General features: G+C 34.1%; 1 protein-coding gene and 1 long non-coding RNA gene across 7 annotated transcripts in view; one reads left to right on the forward strand and one right to left on the reverse strand.

The window, feature by feature from the left end:
* Positions 1–3,703, reverse strand: LOC128556407 (uncharacterized). The gene is made up of 3 exons (XR_008370629.1): positions 3,565–3,703; positions 2,442–2,538; positions 1–1,966 (listed from the first exon to the last, which is right to left on the reverse strand). It is a non-coding gene; the product is annotated as an uncharacterized LOC128556407 (long non-coding RNA).
* The window catches only part of LOC123551902 (uncharacterized), a 27,023-nt gene continuing 10,311 nt past the window's right edge, over positions 3,427–20,138 (forward strand). Inside the window, exons 1-8 of one of the 6 annotated variants that reach the window (XM_053541453.1) lie at positions 3,457–3,517; positions 6,642–6,689; positions 10,334–10,430; positions 11,083–11,612; positions 11,895–12,021; positions 16,471–17,683; positions 18,398–18,569; positions 19,849–19,962. In XM_053541453.1, the coding sequence (XP_053397428.1) occupies positions 11,126–11,612; positions 11,895–12,021; positions 16,471–17,683; positions 18,398–18,569; positions 19,849–19,962 (2,113 nt within the window). In that variant the 5' untranslated portion in view covers positions 3,457–3,517; positions 6,642–6,689; positions 10,334–10,430; positions 11,083–11,125. Of the gene's footprint in view, positions 3,518–4,393; positions 4,516–4,540; positions 6,369–6,388; positions 6,690–10,333; positions 10,431–11,082; positions 11,613–11,894; positions 12,022–16,470; positions 17,684–18,397; positions 18,570–19,848; positions 19,963–20,138 lie in introns of those variants that run through there. The other 5 variants (XM_053541450.1, XM_053541451.1, XM_053541455.1 and 2 more) reach the window with 5 other exon arrangements.

Below are 20,138 nucleotides of genomic sequence, written 5' to 3' on the forward strand. Positions count from 1 at the left end.
CGCAATTAATGGAATGTATTTCTTTTTGTCTCTTTCTTTCATGTTGTATAAAAATATTTATGTTCTAAAAATCGTTTCTATAGCAACACTGTTGTTTAACCTCTTTTTTAACAGTCTCATGATGAATCTAGCAATACATTACAAAGAATGTGAAATAAATACACAATTAACTTTTTCTAGTGTGCAAACAGTTTACAGACAACTGTTTTATGACATTCTTTTGAACAAAATTCAGATTTTATTTGATATCAAATTAGACAACATCCCAAAAACTAGGACATTAATCTTATTGTTATAGACACCTTATCTATCAAACAGTAAGAAAGAAAATCAGACAAGAAGATATAATTATAGACTGTTATTATCAACTGTGAGTTTGCTAAAATTTCAGAAGACTTAGATAATACGGATCAGTGAATCATTACCATAGCAACGATGTGGTATTTTCTTACAAAAATACTAACATTACCATGGCAACAATGTGGTACTTTCTTACAAAAATACTAACATTACCATGGCAACAATGTGGTATTTTCTTACAAAAATACTAACATTTTTGTCAATTTCTTTGTAATAATTTGAATATTTGAAGTGTTTTTCCATATATTTACATCAAAAGCTGTCTGTTTTCTTATTTAAAAGTAAGAGACATCATTCCATGCAAATTAATGTAATATTGTTTGAGAAATCGTAATTTTCGGATGCACCTCTCTCAGTTACAACTCTTGCCATTTTAAGGCAGACTTGTGTGATAACAAAGTGCTTTGCTGATGCAATTATTACATACGAAAATATATTCACTAACATAATACAGCTTAAAAAATATAACATATAAACAAGAAAGATGTTGTTTACATATGATGATATCCAAAATAATTTAAAAGTCAAATTAATGTTACCATGGCAACAATGCATTATTTTCTTAAAACAGTAGTATTTTTGTAAATTTTCCAGAAAGAATCAGAACATTCATTTAGCATCTGTTCAGTATACATTTGTTTTACACCACAAATGGTCAATTATGATCATTTATAAAAAAAAAAAACATATTTCATGTAATATAATTTAACTTTGAGAACTACATATTTTCCTGATATGCCTACCTGCATTACAACTCTGCCATTTTATGGCAGATTTGTGTTATGACATGTTTTGTTAATGCAATGATTACACATAAAAGATATTTTCTTGCAGAACAGTCTGATTAGTAGAATATAAACAAGAAACATGCTGTCTACGTAATCAAACAAATCTAAATTTAAGTCAAATTTGTGTTACCATGGCAACTGACAATGTTTTGCAACAAAAAATAGCTATTTCTGCAAAGTTCATGTAAAAATATCTTTTAACACAATTATAACCATGGATTTACATGATTAATTCTTGAAATAAAATATATTATATTTAGCCAGTAACAAATATTTTCTGCTATACTGGAAGTTTTCTGTCATGGCCATTTCTGGGAAAATCCTTCCTACACTCACACTGGCAAGGCAGTTTTGATTGTAAAAATTTTTCATCCAAAGGTTGTGCTTTAAATGTCACACATGTTGTAGTTTTGAAACAACTAGGATTCATTCAACGGACATGTCTTAGTATTTCATGCATGCAGTTTTGGAAAATTCATAAGTTAAATTCTGTATTGTTAGAACAATTAAGATAGTGCTTTTCAAACCACTTCACAGCTGTCATGGCAACAAAACACTTATTAAATACTTTTACCCAATATTTCTCACAGTTTTACTTTTTCTTGAAACACATTTGTAATTTGAATTAGAATGTTTAACTTTTTGAGGTCATGAGGGCAGGAAACATGACCTTATTTGTGCAATATGGAGTAATTTGCTCATATCAGTATTTGTGACATGCACTCTATTCCATAGGCACGATTTCAGCTGGATGATCAGTAGAACATATTAATTCCTTCTGTTTCATTCCCATTCACATATTCATAGTTCTTTCATCACTGCAAAACAAAAATTCAACAACATTAGAACATCATTTTAAGATTAGTATAAGGTTACAGAATATAAGACTGTAAAGCATCTTTTTAAGCTTAAGAGAGTCTTTTTGTTAAAAGCTGAATGAAAGCAAAATTGATAAGTGTAAACTCATCCAAGAATCTTACAGTATTCAAGCAGAAAAAGTAGCTTTTCAAGAATACATAAGCTAGCTAAGATTCCGACAGACTAGACACACAATTCATGCAATCATACATAATGTAAACATACATACATGCTATATTTAATTATTATATATCATTACTTATTCACTTCTTAATATACTAACACATATTTGTTGAATGGGCCTATAATTAAAATCTTTTCTCTTAAAATGTTATGAATAAAATAGATCATTTATGTTTATGTTACTTTAATTTCTTTATCTTTCTTGGAATAGCAGTATAGTAACTGTAAAAATGTATGAATAAATTTACAAACCCCCAAACAATCCAGCTTGTGGTGTATATACCTTCCTGGAAAATCCTTTAACTGTTTAAGGTCATTGCATCAAGCCAAACAATCCTCAGTGGTTGATCTGTAAAATGAAAAAAAGTACTGAAAAAGGCTGAAATGTAAGATAAAAATGCCCTGGGTAGTTAGCTCAGTACATAGAGCACAAATACTTCTATAAGAAGAGTAATAGGTAATGATAACACCAAACTACCGGTTTTACAGAACCGTGTCCAGGAATAGAAAATGAAGTTTAAATCAGGGTGTCCCGTCTATAAGTAAATTGCTTTGAAATCGAATTATCTGTTCACTTTCCAGAGAATAGAAATAGCGCTAACAAAAGGGATTCATATTCTAAGAGATCAGGGTCCGTTTTTTAGTAAAAGAAGTGTTTAAGACCTGTTAACTGAATTTTGCTGTTATTGATTGGCCGTCTAATCAAACAAACAAAAAATCGAAGATTTTTTGTACTTGTGAGCGGGTGATTTCTATTTCTTTTTTTTTTTTATCGAAAATAAAATCTATGATACGGTCGTTCCGACGCACTACTAACCAATTTGACATGGCCGTAACCTATTAACAATTAAACAATATGCAGGCGCAATGTGCATGCTTGTGATAATTTTGAAACCAGAGGACTGTCCAGTTATTGATGAATCATAGCCGGAAGTGTTTTTTGTGTTTATTGATAAGAATATCAAGCAGGCCATACTATTATTTGTATTCTGAATATAAAAATATTTCATAGATCTACCTGTATATCATGTAGGATGGAGTAATATTTCCTACATTAAAGCGTAATTGTGTATTATAAAAAAAACAAGCACGTTATTCACCCATAAGTTTCTTTTTGCGGAGTGGTCACACATACATTAATAACAATTTCTGGTCTGTAAAACTTCTGGTCGCAGAAAATCATCTTTAATATTGGAACTCCAGTATACTGGTTTCCCGCTTAAGCTATAAATATGTACAGCGCGTCTATTTAAAACAGATGGACTATAACATTTCATCAGTCACTAACTTATACGACAGAAAGAAGTAGAATTTAATCAATTAAAAATGTAAGTTTTTTTTATTTATTTATCTTACTTTTAAATTTTTAACTAACCTCAGAAATATTATTCTATGTGTTTTACAAATAATCTTGCTAGTGTACTAAGTCGTAATCCGGCATTGGGTTTTCCCAAATCAGTGTAGGTACAAATATCGCCGATTTGTTGTATAAACTATTAAATTAAAGTTTAACCTTTAATACATCAAATATTTCTTTGAATAGACAAGCCAAACTGATACTATTTACTAAAGACATATCTGTTAACGTCATTATGTATTGGATTTATAAAATAAGGTTGAATTTGTGTTCGTGTGTGGGTTTAATATTTCGACATATTTCAATGCTACATAGCGCAATCTATTTATAGAATGGTTTGTTTGTACCCGAATGCGTGCTTGAATCTTGGAAAAACCAGACGTAAACCGAGTTCCGGAGTGAAACGATAAAAAAACAAATACAAATGACTTAAAATGCACCATTTTGTCTTGCGGAATTTCAAAATTTCCGAATTTCTGAGTCAGAGAGTATCCTTCATCCCCGTTATTAAATTACCCAGGCCAGTAGGATTTGCAAAATCTCAGTTTTTACCTAAGCCCATGTATCCCGAAAATGTGGTGCATTTTTAATAACTGATAACTGCATTACAGTAGAATTTTGTTGAAACAGTAGCTGTTGTAATTATTATTGTAGTTGCGTTATCGTACGACGTAGTTAATTGTTGGTAAACCCATGATTGCGTAAATAAGGAGTGAAACAACCGGACTTCTTACTATTAACGTATGAATGACGTATAAACTATAAATTGTTTTAAGTTCTACGTATTTTAGTTCTAGTTTCGTTTTAAATGTTTTAGAAGAATTATTTAATCTATTAAGCACCGTTGATAAATTCGATTTTACAGATGTAATATTATATTATTTCTAGACCATGGGATAGTCTACAGTACGATAGCGTCACCTTTCGAGGTCACGGTCCGTTAATGGTTTATTGAACCGCACTAGTCGAGTATGTATAGATATTGACCAACGGGAATTTGTTTATTCCCAAACTGGCCAATTAGAAATTAGCATAAGCTACAAGTAAAATGTGTTGTAGATATTTGTTAGTTCTAGCGTGCACTTTATTTAGCAATGTATGAATTTCAAGTTTCTTAATATAAAAAGAAAGTATTTTTTATAAGGATTTGAATAATTTTGCTTTTAGATAAGGAACCTTGGTTCATAATTGAAATTGAAAATAAGCATAAGTTATAATAAGTAAGTACTGTAGATAAGTGTTAGTTATAGCATATACTACATTTAGCACATAAGTGAGTCAAAATTCCTTGTTAACAAGAAAGAAAGCTCTTTATAAGAAATTAAATTAATTTTTGCTTTTTAACATAAAGAATTTTTGTGTTGCAATTAAAACTAATGATTTTAATGTGTAAAGCCCACACGCACACAATTGAGAAAAGCACTGAATTGTTATTTGGACACAGGTTTTCAGAGCCACATTCTCTGTTGTTTCCTGGACGTCGTGTTTTTCAATGATATGGAGAATTCCGATACGAATTTTCAGAATACTGTCAAACGTCTATAAAGACCACCCTAAATGTGGTATTTATCGGGAGGTGGTCTTTAAAATTCACAGGTTAAAATACACTGTAAATGTTAAAATAGGAAACAAAACATGTGGTCTGTAGAGCCAGGTGGTCTCTGTTCAGAGGTGGTCTTTAACACAGGTTTGACTGTAATATTGTTTGTATGGCAAAATGTTTGATTATACAAGAATGGCATATGTAATGAAAGATAGAAGTTTGTAATAATGGAATTGCACAGTAACAAATTTTATATTATCTACCAGTATTACATTTATAAGATACAATAAGAAAGTTACATATTATTCGTTGATAGTATTTGTTATGCAATATGTCATTCATATCGTATCGGAATAAATGGTCCCGTAGCCAGAGTGCACAGCTATACAAGGGCGAAATAGAGTTTGTGTTAACCCAGTAAACACCTGACGTCGTACCGACGTTGGTTAGATGTTGGATTTTGGTCGGGACGTCGGCGACCTGAATCCAACGTCTAACCAACGTCATAACCACGACGTCTTATAGACGTCAGACTTAGACGTCTAGGAGACGTTGGAATTAGGTTGGATAGAAAGTTTGTTTAAATGTTTTCAGTTATAAAATTAACTGGTGTAATTTTGCTAGTATAGTTTAATGGCAGTTATGCCTGAACATGCGCGCTTATAAATAATAGTTCATTCGCACATTCGCACATCAGCCCGCCCGCTTAGCTCAGTAGGTAAGAGCGTTGGTCTACGGATCGCGGGGTCGCGACGGATCGCGGGGTCGCGAGTTCGATCCTCGGGCGGGGCGTATGTTCTCCGTGACTATTTGATAAACGACATTGTGTCTGAAATCATTAGTCCTCCACCTCTGATAATTCATGTGGGGAAGTTGGCAGTTACTTGCGGAGAACAGGTTTGTACTGGTACAGAATCCAGGAACACTGGTTAGGTTAACTGCCCGCCGTTACATGACTGAAATACTGTTGAAAAACGGCGTTAAAACCAAAACAAAACAAAAATCATTCGCACATCAAACATTATTATTAATTATGTTACAAAATCGTATGAAATTGTCTATTTTCAGAAACGGATTTTTTTTACCAATTTAAAACTGTTCAGGAAAAATTGCGTTCTATACACATGAATAAATTATTCTGAATTCACCTAAGGATCTTCTTCTACACATGTTCATTAGTCATGCATTCGCAGGATAAGCCTGCATCGGTTTACACGAGTCTTCCGGTAATTTGATATTTGTGGGGTTTATAAATACTTTACACAAAGGGATCCGCAACGTGAGTAGCAAATTTTTGGGTTTGTACTTATTTTAATAGTTATTCTTTTTAATGTTACGATTGATGCATTTTGTTTATTACTTTAAAAAGCAATAGCGTTAAACATAAACTTCATTACATTTTACGAGGTTATAGAGATTTCTTTTAGAATTTAAAATATAACATGTTTGTTTTGCACGTAGCAATTAAGTTCTTTAGTAATAGCACTAGCATAATTGTATAAATGTTTGATTTTTATGAAATGATGAAACAGTCAAATTTTATACATTTCAGAAAAGAATTTTAGCGGAGTTGAAGAATCATGCAGACATGACTGAACTTGTAAGTTTCAATTACTGGATTACCTTTTTGGTTTTATGATATTACACTTATGTCGCTATCATGTGAAATAAAAATGATAAAATACATGTGTTGATTACTTGTTTGATTGCAAATTATGTTGAAAATTTGGTTAGATTTTGGTTGGAAAGTGCTTAGATTTTGGTTGGAAAATGGTCAGATTGCGACGTCTAGCCAACGTCGGGATCCGACGTCTAAACGGTTTGCAAATCCAACCCAAATCCAACGTTAATTCGACGTCAGGGTCCGATGCCTATACGACGTCTAACCGACGTCAAATGTTTACTGGGAAGTCAATTCAACTCAACTCAACTATTCTTTTATTTCAACCCGGGTACATTTACATATACAGCAAGGGCATAAAACAAAACACATTTTCTTTAATATACTGACAGTGGTTCCGAAACAAGATAGATATAAATTTCATATTTAGAAAGAAATTATGTTCCACAATGGATAACTATAACAAGAAAATACGTTGTTCTTTGGAGGGGGAGAGACTTAAAATTTTTAATCCAGCTACGCTCGTGAAAGTAGTTCTGTTCAAATTACGGTAAAGGTCAAACTAAATATAGTCAACATGTACAATGTAAAAGTTGAAATGGATTTTAAGAAGAAATATTTGTAATAAGTACTTTGAGTTTACCTATAGTTTTATTTATAATTTGTATATAGAAGACTTAGGTAGTGTTATTCAGTACGATGGTGGTTCCTACCAAAACAAGGCAAGGTAAATCATGCCGAAGATGAGTCTATAAATTGAACTCTCAAACCATTATTATTATTTATTTAATATCCTCCATAATGTGAAAATTGTAAAAGAATAAGTAGACAAACAAGACAAAAAACAGTACAAAAAACAAACTTGCAATCGTATCAAAACATATAAATCAAATGCATTATCAAACAAATGTATATACATGTATAATTATATATAATATATGAAAAGAGTCCGTATTAGAGTTAAAAAATGTCTTATACTGACATAAACCTAAACACGTACATTCAATTCATACTCAAATGCAAACTTAAAAACAACAGAAATTAAATCAGGTAGAGGATTACATAAATCAAGTTTAACATGCATGTACCACAAAAAAAACACATGTGACATAATGATTTCTAAGTACTCTTTAAAACGCGAGTATGACAATAAAAGTAGGAGTCAGATTGATATTGTTCTTCCGTATAATACGCCTAAAATTCTGTAGTCAAACTACGTTTATCTATTTTACAGTTATGTTTTATCTTTTTTACCTTGATCTTTGTTGAAAACCAGGTTACACAAGTCTGAATTTAAAAAGACTTCCATTACTGAAATTATATGTATATGTACAACTTCACTCTAAAACATTTAAAAACAAAGCGATGACATCAGATTTTAACTTAATCCGGTGTACAACCCGTTATTGGGATAGACTACTGCTATATTCAATCAAACATCATTACCTCACCTGAGCACGAAGTGCTGAATGGTGAGCTATTGTGGTCAGTGATTGTCCGTCGTACGTCTCCATCGTCCATTGTCCGTCAACATTTTCCTTTAAACAACATCTCATAAACCCTCAGGCCAATTTAAATGTCTTCTTTCAATTTAATTCCGTATAGAACTCTGGTTGCCACGGCAACCGAAAGGAAAAACTTTAAAAGTCTTCTTGTCCAAGGGCTTTGATATCGGGTGTGTAGCATCATCTAGTAGTCCTCTACCAAGACTGTTCAAATTATCCCCCTGCGGTTAAATATGGATCCGCCCAGTGGGCGGTCGCATGGTTTTCATACACTTATATAGGGAAAAACTTTGAAAATCTTCTTGTCCAAAACCATATGGCCTAGGGCTTTGATATTTGGTATGTAGCATAATCTAATGGGCCTAGACTGTTAAAATTATATCACAAGGGTCAAGTAAGGCCAAGCCCTGAGGTTCTCATGGTTAATAAAGACTTATATAGGGAAAACCTTTGAAAATTTCCTTGTCTAAAACAACAGAGCCTAGGGCTTTGATATTTTGTATGTAGCATCATCTAGTGGTTCTCTACTAGGATTGTTTAAATTATCCCCTAGGGTCAAATATGACCACGCCCTGGCGGTCACATGGTTTATATAGACTTATATAAAGAAAACTTGAAACTATTTTTGTACAAAACCACATGGCTTAGGGCTTTGATATTTGGTATGTAGCATCGTATAGTAGTCCTTTACCAAGATTGTTCAAATGTTTCCTTTGGTGTCAAATATGGCACCGCCCTAGTGGTCACATGGTTTATATAGACTTATATAGAGAAAACCTTTGAAAATTTTCTTGTCCAAAACAACAGGGCGTAGGGCTTCGATATTTTGTATGTAGCATCATCTAGTGATTCTCTACCAAGATAGTTCAAATCGTGACTTGGGTTAATATATGCCACCCGGGGGTGGGGGACTTTTGTTTTACATTTACTTATAAAATCTTTAAAAATCTTCTTTTCCAGAACCTTAAGGTACCTTAGATATTTGGTATTTAGTATTGTATAGTGGTCAACTATCAAGTTTGTTCAAATCATGACCCTGTGTTCAAAATTGACTGCGCCTCGGGTGATCTCTTATTTTACATAGACTTATTTGTTTTTGAAGCAATGGCAAAGAAATTTGGACCGCAAGTATAATGTTTGATACATCTTGAAAAGTCTTAATCATGACAAATTGACGTACTTTCTCGTTTTTGAAGCTACAAGAAAGAGATTTAGACCACCTGTATAATTTTTATACATATTTCAATACTCGTCTTTGTGACCTACTGACCTACTGTATTGTTTTTGAAGTTACAGCAAAGAAATTCGGACCACATGTAAAATGTTTAATACAGATTTCAATACTATTCTTGAATAGTCTTAATCGTGACCTAATGACCTTCGTTCTTTGAGTTTGACGTTACAGCAAAGAAATTTGGACCACATGTATAATTTCTGCTACAGATTTCAATACTCATCTTGAATAGTCTTAATCTTGACCTACTGACCTACTATCTTTCTTTTTGAAGGTACAGCGTAGAAATTTTGATCACGTGTATAACTTTTCATACAGATTTCAATACTCATCTTAAATATTAATAACCCTGACCTACTGACCTACTTTCTTGTTTTTTAAGCTACAGCAAAGACATTTGGACCACCTGTATAAATTTTCATACTGATTTCAGTAGTTATCTTGAATAATCTTTACCATGACCTCTTCACCTACTTTTTTGTTTCTGAAGCTTAAGCAAAGAAATTTGAGCCACGTATATATTTTTATTCAGATTTCAATACTATTCTCGAAAAATCTGGCAAGAATTACACTAAACGTGGTCAGTAGCAGCTTGGCATGGATCTTTATCAAGTTTGTTCAAATGGTTTTGCTTGGCCTGTTTTAGAGGCCCCAAAGCTGAAAGTAGAAAAAGCCTTTAAAGACTTCTTTTCAGGAACTACTCGATGGGTCTTCATCAAACCTGGTCTGTAGCATTATTATAAGGTCCTCTCTCATCGTTGTTGTTGTTGTTGTTTTCTTCTTCTTCTTCTTCTTCTTCTTCTTATTATTATTATTATTACTACTACTACTACTACTACTACTACTGGTAAGTAAGTTTGAGTGATATTTTTGTCTCTTTGCAGACTGTTACTGAACCCTACGAAGCAAATCCAAATTCTACAGAGGTAACTGTGCCGACTTCGGGTCCCAAGCCCCGAGTAAGAAAGTAGGAGGGCATTTGTAAGTATTATTCATTTCTCTCACTTTTAGCCAGAGCCATAGGTAGACACTATCAGCCAAAATCTGATCTTACAATTTTGCTCAGTGTGCCTTAACCAGCATTTCGTTGCTGGATAATGAAGTGTGTATTTTTGATGCTTGGTAATTGGGAAGCTTCTGGAATTGGAATGTCCAGGAATTGCGCATATGGGTTACCGGTTGTGTCTATTAATGAGACTGGGATAACATTTATATATAGGCTCTGTGTATGAGAGTTCATCCAGAAATAGTGCCAATGCATCCGTGGCGCTGATTAATTCATTATTGTATCATTGTAAAAGTTATGTTAGGATGTTCGCTGATTCGGTTAAGATCGCACTGCTAAATGTTATTTTCTAGGATTGTTTTGTTTAAAAAATACAAGAAGAAATTCGAAGTGTATCTCCGACGTCATTTCGCGTACTATACCTTGGGGTATGAAATTAGGACCATTAATGCCCTCTTGTTTGTTGTAATGTGCATAACCATAAATGTATTTATATCAATGAAGAAAAAAAACTGTTTAGTAAGTTGATTTTTAATCGAAACTTCAATTCAGTAAAACATAGTATCATGTATCATAAATTAAAATCCTATACTTACGTGAATTGAAAATGTTTTATACAATTTTCAGCTGAAATGAAAGGTACTTGAAGCTCTCCTGCAATTAAAACACAATGAACATCTCATTCTTACATCCGTGTGCAGTGTTTATACTTTATTGCACCGTTCTAAAAGCCCATGTTTGCGCAGAATGTTATCAAAAGAAGTGCCAGCTGATGTCTGTGACAGATAATCTGATATTGTTGGATCCATTCCTTGGTAAACATTTTGGAAGTGTTTATTTCAAAATAAAAATCGGGTCAGGCAGAATGTCAACGACAGATTGTCTCAATGCGAAGAAAGAATGTGTATGGACTTGCGACTCAAATACACATGATTGGTGTAGAAAGTGTAAGAAAGAATATTGCAAACAACAGACACCTGGAGATTTTTGTGGCTGTATACATGCGGACGCTTTTTATCCTTTTGAAACATTTGAACATTACATGAAAAGCAATTATGATAGAAGATCTGAATTCGGATCAAGCAATTTAACTAGTGACTCTCATTATGAATGCTGCAAGAGGAGGACATGTGGTTCAGCTGAATATTGTACTATAGGTAAAGTTATTTACAGTATCACATTAAATCATGCTTTTATAGTAAATTTCACTATGATTTTATATTCACTGCTGTCCAAAGATTGTAAATAATTGTATAAGTAAATTATGTATTACACAAGTAAATCTTATATATTCACACCTTCAAAATGTAATATAGTCCTCAGCAGCAGAAACTGCAATTTTTCACCAAAATTTGTAATCGCAGCCCGCTTTAACAATATTGCTTTAGACATACATATGTATGTTACGCGTGACTTTATAATTTTACTAACTATTTCAGGAGAAAGATTGCATGAGAAGGGACCTTCTGACAAGTTGCTGTCCTCACTAGAGCTGTCCTTGGTGATATCTTTTATAGCTACAGTCACTAGTCTTTGTTCAATGCTTTTCGTGTTTGTCATTTGGAGGTATGGTTTGTTTAAAGACATTTTTATACCCCCACCAAACATGTTTGAGAGTGGGGGGGGGGGGGTATATAGGAGTCCGTTTTGTCGCGTCGCGTCCCGTCGCGTCCCGAAATCTATTATCTCAGTTACTACCAAATGGATTTGATTCAAACTTAAAATTCATGTTCCACCTTATCACCCACATCATGTGACACAAGTTGCATAACTCTGATACCAAGTTTTCAGGAATTATGTCCCCTTTTACTTAGAATTCAAGGTTAATTTTGTTGTATTTTCACTATATCTCAGTTATTACTAAATGGATTTGATTCAAACTTAAAATAGATGTTCCACCTATCACCCACATCATGTGACACAAGGTGCATAACTCTGACACCAATTTATTATGAATTATGCCCCTTTTTACTTAGAATTTAAGGTTGATTTTGATGTATTTTCACTATATCTCAGTTACTACTGAATGGATTTGATTCAAACTTAAAATAGATGTTCCACATAATCACCCACATCATGTGCCCACATCATGTGACACAAGGTGCATAACTTTGACACCACGTTTTCATGAATTATGTCCCCTTTTACTTAGAATTTAAGGTTAATTTTGTTGTATTTTCACTATATCTCAGTTATTACTAAATGGATTTGATTCAAACTTAAAATAGTTGTTCCACCTCATCAGCCAGATCATGTGACATAAAATGCATAACTCTGACATAATTTTTTTTATGAATTATGTCCCCTTTTACTTTAAATTTACGGTTGATTTTGATGTATTTTCACTATATCTCAGTTATTACAAAATGGATTTGATTCAAACTTAAAACAGATCTTCCACCTCATCACCCACATCATGTGACACAAGGTGCATAACTCTGACACCAATTTTTCATGAATTATGCCCCTTTTTACTTAGAATTTAAGGTTAATTTTGATGTATTTTCACTATATCTCAGTTACTACTGAATGGATTTGATTCAGACTTAAAATAGATGTTCCACCTCATCACTTACATCATGTGACACAAGGTGCATAACTCTGACACTAATTTTTCTTGAATTGTGTCCCCTTTTACCTAGATTTTAAGGTTAATTTTGATGTATTTTCACTATATCTCATTCTGATTGGCTTAGAGCCAAAGGGAAGTAACCTTTTTTTAACTTTTGTACTGAGTTTCTTCCCCTTAAATTCCAGGAATTAGTCTATTTTTAGAAATCCTATTTTTAGATTTTCAATATTTTAGGTATTTTTCTAACTTTTTTTATTATAAGTCCTATGTAAAAAAAAATACATTTTTCTGTGGTAACATGGGTCGGTAAGACACTTTTTTTGTATTCACTTTTAGTGTATCTGTAATATTAGAGATTTTTTATATTTACTAGTATTACTATACTAGTATTATACTAATATTACTTATATGTGGAAGCCCAGGATGAAGTACTCCAAAGACTAAGTATTTTTAAGATTTCTTGCCATTCTTCTGTGACAAGACCGTATGGTGGGGGTATGAGTCACTCCTGTGACAGTTCTAGTTTAAACTGTAGCCATACTTTTTTATTCGATCGTCCGTCCGCCTGTCCGATAGAGATTTTGTTTCTGCGCAGTTGCTTACATGTTCAAACTTGTGACCGTCAAACTTGATTGCGGTGATAAATTGTATTTACACTGTCATGTAACTTTGGAAATCGGTGGGGTTTAAGATTGATATTTTGTGCGTCAGCGACCTGCAATTTGAATTTCCCAGTCGTGTTTTTAAGACCGTTCCAAGCATATATCCTACTTTGTACTTCCACTTTGATTGTGTATCTTTGTTTTCTTAATATTTTACTTTGTCTATGTTTTTCTGTTTATTTACGTGATATACACATACATACATATATCAAAATAGTTATTTCTTGTATCAAAAGGCTGCGGTCAGTTGATCTTTATTAATCCTTTTTGTCTACTAAGAATATTCAAATTATTTAGATTTGCCAAATACACTAACGTTGGAAGGAGTCGTAATACAGATTTGTCAAAAATCCTATTACTGGCTAATTTTACACTAAGATTCAAAAGTTGACCTTCTACCATGAATATTCTGATTATTTAGATTCGTTAAAATATGGTGGCCAGAGTTAAAAATAGAAACTTTTCAAATGGCATCTCCGTCTGAATCGCAGTTCTGATTGTTATAGAGTTTCACAGAAATGTTCGTTGGATGATCCGATCCACTGCAAAGAATGTTCAAATTATTTAATTTTGTCAAGATCTTTTGCAACTATGGAATATATTCACATTTCTCCTATACTAGTATGTGAATAGTAAGGACTATTTATAGATTTTCCTTGAAACTGTCCCGAATGTTAAAGTTCTGTACTGACTTAATCCTCTACGTACGGTCACCGCTGCAGGTCCCTGTCTGCTGTTTGTTTTGCTTCTCTTCCGGACATTTGGACAGTTCGCATTTCAGCGTTAAGTGTCCGTCGCCATCTTATAACAAGTTTTGTTATGTCATGAAATATGATAATATTGTAAAATGTCCATAGACTGGAATGTACCACCAGTATCCTTTTGTTACATGTATTAATTCGTAATTCTTGAAGCGCCTTTGTCACATTTATTTAGATTCGTCAAAACATTGCTACCGTAAATATTTTCCCTCTATCCAAGTCAGAAACCACTTGCCGAATTTCAAAATGAGTTAGTAGAAATGTTCATTTGATGGCTTTGCACCAAAATAATTGATTCATTGTGATTTGTTAAAAATGGTTGGCTGTTTTGGAAATCTTTGAAAGTCTTATCTCCTGAATCTTCAGTCTTGCTACAAAAGCAGAAACTTTCTTTGATGACTTTCTAAAAGGGTTACCTCATTGAGCTGTGAAAGTCATGTGTGCAATATAGGGCTACCATAGCCCTATGTTTATTAATCCCCCGCCGTGGCGGAGGGATTATAGGAATGGTCTGCGTCCGTCCTTCCGTCCGTCTGTCCGTGCCCGCGAAATGATGGTTAAGTGACTGCATAACGGTACTTTCTCTTTGATGTCATTCATTCCGTTCTGTTTATGTGACCTTTTTCTTTTTATGTGACTGATAGAACAATAGAGAGAACAATGGGGGTGTCACATAAATACCGTTTCGTTAGAACGTCCGTCCTTCCGTCCGCCCTTCCGCCCGTGACAAAATCGTGTCCGGTCCATATCTCCTAAACCCCTTGAAGGATTTTCATGAAACTTGGGTCAAATGATCACCTCATCAAGACGATGTGCAGAACCCATGAGTCAGCCTTGTCGATTCAAGGTCAATGTCACAACTTAAGGTCAAAGGTTTGAGCATGCCATTTTGTGTCCGCTCTATATCTCCTAAACCCCTTGAAGGAATTTTATAAAACTTGGGTCAAATGATTACCTCATCAAGAAGATGTGCAGAACCCATGAGTCAGTCATGCCGGCTCAAGGTCAAGGTCACAACTTAGGGTCAAAGGTTTGAGCCTTCCATTTTGTGTCCGCTCTATATCTCCTAAACCCCTTGAAGGATTTTCATCAAACTTGGGTCAAACGATCACCTCATCAAGGCGATGTGCAGAACTTATGAATCAGCCATGTCGGCTTAAGGTCAAGGTCACAACTGAAGGTCAAAGGTTTGAGCCTTCCATTTCGTGTCCGCTCTATATCTCCTAAACCCCTTGAAGGAATTTTATAAAACTTGGGTCAAATGATAACCTCATCAGAACGATGTGCAGAAATTATGAGTCAACCATGCCAGATCAAGGTCAAGGTCACAACTAAGGGTCGAAGGTTTGAGCCTTCCATTTGGTGTCCACTCTGTATCTCTTTAACCCCTTGAAGGATTTTCATCAAACTTTGGTCAAATGATCACCTCATCAAGAACTCATGAGTCAGCCATGTCAACTCAAGGTCAAGGTCACAACTGAAGGTCAAAGGTTTCAGCTCTGTATCTCCTAAACCCCTTGAAGGATTTTCATGAAACTTTGGTCAAATGATCACCTCATCAGGACGTTGTGCAGAATTCATGAGTCAGCCATGTCAGTTCAAGGTCAAGGTCACAGTTAAAATCAAAGGTTTACCCTTTCACTATCCATAGCAGTGGCGGGGGATTTAGCTGTCTTTCAGACTGCCTTGTTACGTATTAGTATTGCACATATTACCACTTTTAATAGTTTGCTATATCGATTTTAAATATGGTACAAATGATCAATAATTGATTATGAGACATCTAATCATAATGAGGATTTTCCCTTTCATTTGGAACAGTTTATGCATGAAAAAAATGTCAAAAAGTTAGATATAAATATATATAAATTACATATAAGTTAAAGGGTTAAGAGAAATATGAGACAGTGTAGTAGTCATACATTTGTAATTATCAATTATATGTATATTAAAACTTAAGTAATGATTCATAGTTTTAAATTGATTTTAAAGCATATGACAGTTATTTCTATTTATGCAGTTATAGTCATCCGAGAAGAGACGAACACAGTCAGAAGCATGAACACACAACACAGATACCGAGCAATGAACTTAGATCACAAAGGCAGAGAAGAAGAAAAAGGCAGAATAAAAATTTGAATAGGGTGTCGAAGCAAACTGATAACGATACAACCGAGAAAAATGTTCATGGATCATTTAATCAAAATAATAACGAGGCAACTAAACAATATCTGAATAAGGAATCCAAGCCAGATGATCATAAGGTATCCGAGCAAAGTGAGAATTTTACGGTGTTGTTGTCCGCAAATAGAGAAGTTAGTAGTACATTAAATAGCGTTATCTGTGTTTCTCAGCAAACTGAAAATCAAGCAGCAGTATCAGAGAATGAATGGTGTACGTCAGCAACTCGAGTTAAGCAATACAAGTGTTCACATAAGGCAAAATATATAAGTCAGAAAAAAAAAACAGAAACAGAAGACTGTTCTGAACACAGTGGTAACTCCGTAGAAATTGAAAGAGTTATTATACCACTTCCAGTACAGGAAGGTTTATTTGAAAACAATTACTCGTCTGGAAAATCAGCTGAATTTGATTCCGAGACAACAAAGTTCCCCACATTCTGTGGACAAAGCTCTGCAAAACAGACTCATGATTGTTCACAAAATAGTATTGAAGATGTAGAACGACAACTTGTGGCAAAAGAAATCTCTAGAGAATTGCATATTGAACATAGAAATTTAACAATATTTGGATTAGATTCTTACTTTGATAGACTTAATAATGGCCCACCGCCTACAACACGTGAACGGATGCAATATGAATGGATTCGATTGGCTTCATTCCATAATTACACGGGAAATGGAAATGCATTGGCTCTTGCTAGAAATGGATTTTACCATGATCACAATGAAGGACCTATGTCAACGAGGTGCTATCTCTGTGAAGCTCGGCGCTCTGACTGGGAGATGTTTGATGACATTTCTGCAGAGCATAGAAGACAATCACCAAATTGTCCTTTTCATGATAACAGAGAGGAAGAAACCTTGAACATTTCAATAACAAATGGAGACAATAGTAAAACCCCAGCTAGATGTTCTCGAAGTTCTATAGGTAGTTCAGTGACTTCTTCTGTCACTTCATCATCATCTACGAGTACAGGTGCTGCAGCTGTGAGAGAAGTTTCAAGCAGTTTCCAAGGAATTAACATTAGCCAGACTAATATTGGCAATAGTGTAAGTTTATTTTATGTGTACAATATAATGTATGTTATCACAAGGACAAGACTTCCAGTCAGGAAATCGTAGGATCGAATCTCAGACGAGCCTATATTCTCCATCATGGTTGAATGTCTCCATGATGTTTGAACTAAAACAACGTTTCTTAGGGTATTTGTCCTCCATCTCTTATTCATGTCAGGAAGTCGTCAGTTACTTAGAATGAATAAGTGAATTCAGCGTTACACCCATTAAAACTTATATCCTTGCCGTAGAACAGGATACTATTACCTTATTAATGTCATACTGTAATCACAAATGTTTGCAGAAATGAAATACTATTTAAGCAGTATGAGTAGAGTTGCCTTGCAGATACCCCGTTGTTAGACACGCTAACCATGAGTATCTTCAGCGGAAATAATTCTTTGAAAAAGGTTAACAGCAACTTGTAAACACGTAACAATATTAGATAACCAGTAACTATTTTGTCATTTGTTACATTTCTGGCACTAGACCTGTGATAAAAAATACGATATTAACGTCCAAGCCATTTAGACACAAATAGAATTAACTTCAACTGTTGAAAACAAACCATCTAGTGTCTTTTATTTGGACTTCGTCCTGTTTGTATACGAATGAAAGGTTTCAAAAAGGAAATTGCTCTGATTCGTGCCAGTTTCGAAAATACTGTAATGAAAACAATTTATGTATGACTATATCTGTATTTTTAAGGGAGGAGAAAGCATTCCACTACAGCCAACAGAAGATCCAGAGAGTAGAGATCGTTCCCTACTGGCATTGTCTCAGCCACGTACACAGCGAGCCCTCGGGCGGACAGGGCAGTCTTATTCCACTATAATAGCACCAAGAAGAAACAATGTTGCTACAGGTGCTGTAAGTAATAGTAAGTACAGGGCATACTTACTCAGCTATCATTAACACGATGAGGGGACTGTGTGACCGTAGGGTAAGGTTGCTGACTTCTAATAAATTTTCCCTCACCGATGCGGTTTCTCTTGGGGTATGGAATAATTCACGTGAGGAAGCCATCTAGGTTGCTCACAGGTTAGTGATTCTACCATGCCTGAAACAATGCCCGGAGGGACACTTGCTCAGATGTCATTATACCAGGAAAGAGATATTACCCATAACATTCTATTGTCGCAGTGCAAGCTTTAACCTTGCTGACATTTGGAACAATGAGTTATTTCTCAATAAAACTTACAGGATCAATAAGGATAATTAATTTACAACCAAAGTTGATCTGCTGTCTGACTTGTTCTCTGGGATCAGATACCAGTATGTTTCTTTCCTATGTTTTGATCCGGTTTCGCCAGATTGATATGGTATATTATAATGTTAAATAAACTGGTGATTAAGACAAATGACTCAGTACTTGACCAAAATTTAATGACTCCCATTGTTCAGTAATTGGTGTCATAAATTTATGTAACACGCTCTCATGAATAGTTGAGTTCAGTATGATTGTGATTAAAGTAAAAAATCATTTGAATAAAATACAGTGGTTTTATTTTAAAGCCCGAATCAATCAGTATCTGCCCTGTGATGTATGTTACATACTGTCGATGGTAAACTAGGTTGTGCTTCTTTTGTGACTTGGTCACAGTTTGAAGTTTGGTAAAGAAAGCTGTAAATGCTATTAAGATTTCTTGCCTACAAAGACGATATTCTTAAGTGCTTGATTTCATTAAGAAACAAAGTAACAAAAAACTGATTTTGAACAAATGTATATATCAATAGACAGACAAATAAATAAATGATAAAACAACACACGTAAATGCATCATTTTTTTTTTTGCACAAATTACTGAATAAAATTAGGAATGAAAATCAAGTTTGTACCTATCGAACATTTATTTCCGACATGATACCTGAACCACAATATATGTTTTGTGGCCTTCCAGATTGTACTTTCATACAACTGATTACATAGATAATATTATACTGGTTAAACTACACATTTGGTTAACAATTAAATATGTCAGACGTTTTTTAAAGAAGCACTTTTGTTTAACAGGTTGAGAATGTAGCATCTTGCAGTTAATGCCAGTTTAATTCCAACTTGACAAATAATTTGCAAACTGGTATATTCAAAAATAGTAATGGTTACTTTGGCGAAAGTCAGTTATTATGTGCTTTATTATTTATTCCTTTTCTTTATAGTTGGCATTGGTCCTTTCAACAGTGGTTCCTCGTCTTCAGTTACAATGAGTCAGCTACCAAGTACCCGCCCCTCCTCCATACTAGGCGGGCCAGTGGGGGCCGGTGCTTTTTCAGGTAATTTCATGATCTTTATAATAAGTTAGTAGATTGGTTGAATAAGTCGCAATTTTCGGCGTAACATGTTGATATTCAGTAACCTAACAACCTTACTTTTTTGACAGACATTACATTTGTTATTATTATACCTCCAGATAGTTAGCATGTGCAGGGTTAAGTTGGAGTCACGCATG

Source organism: Mercenaria mercenaria, chromosome 4 (genome assembly GCF_021730395.1).
Source record: "Mercenaria mercenaria strain notata chromosome 4, MADL_Memer_1, whole genome shotgun sequence".
Classification (NCBI taxonomy): domain Eukaryota; kingdom Metazoa; phylum Mollusca; class Bivalvia; order Venerida; family Veneridae; genus Mercenaria; species Mercenaria mercenaria.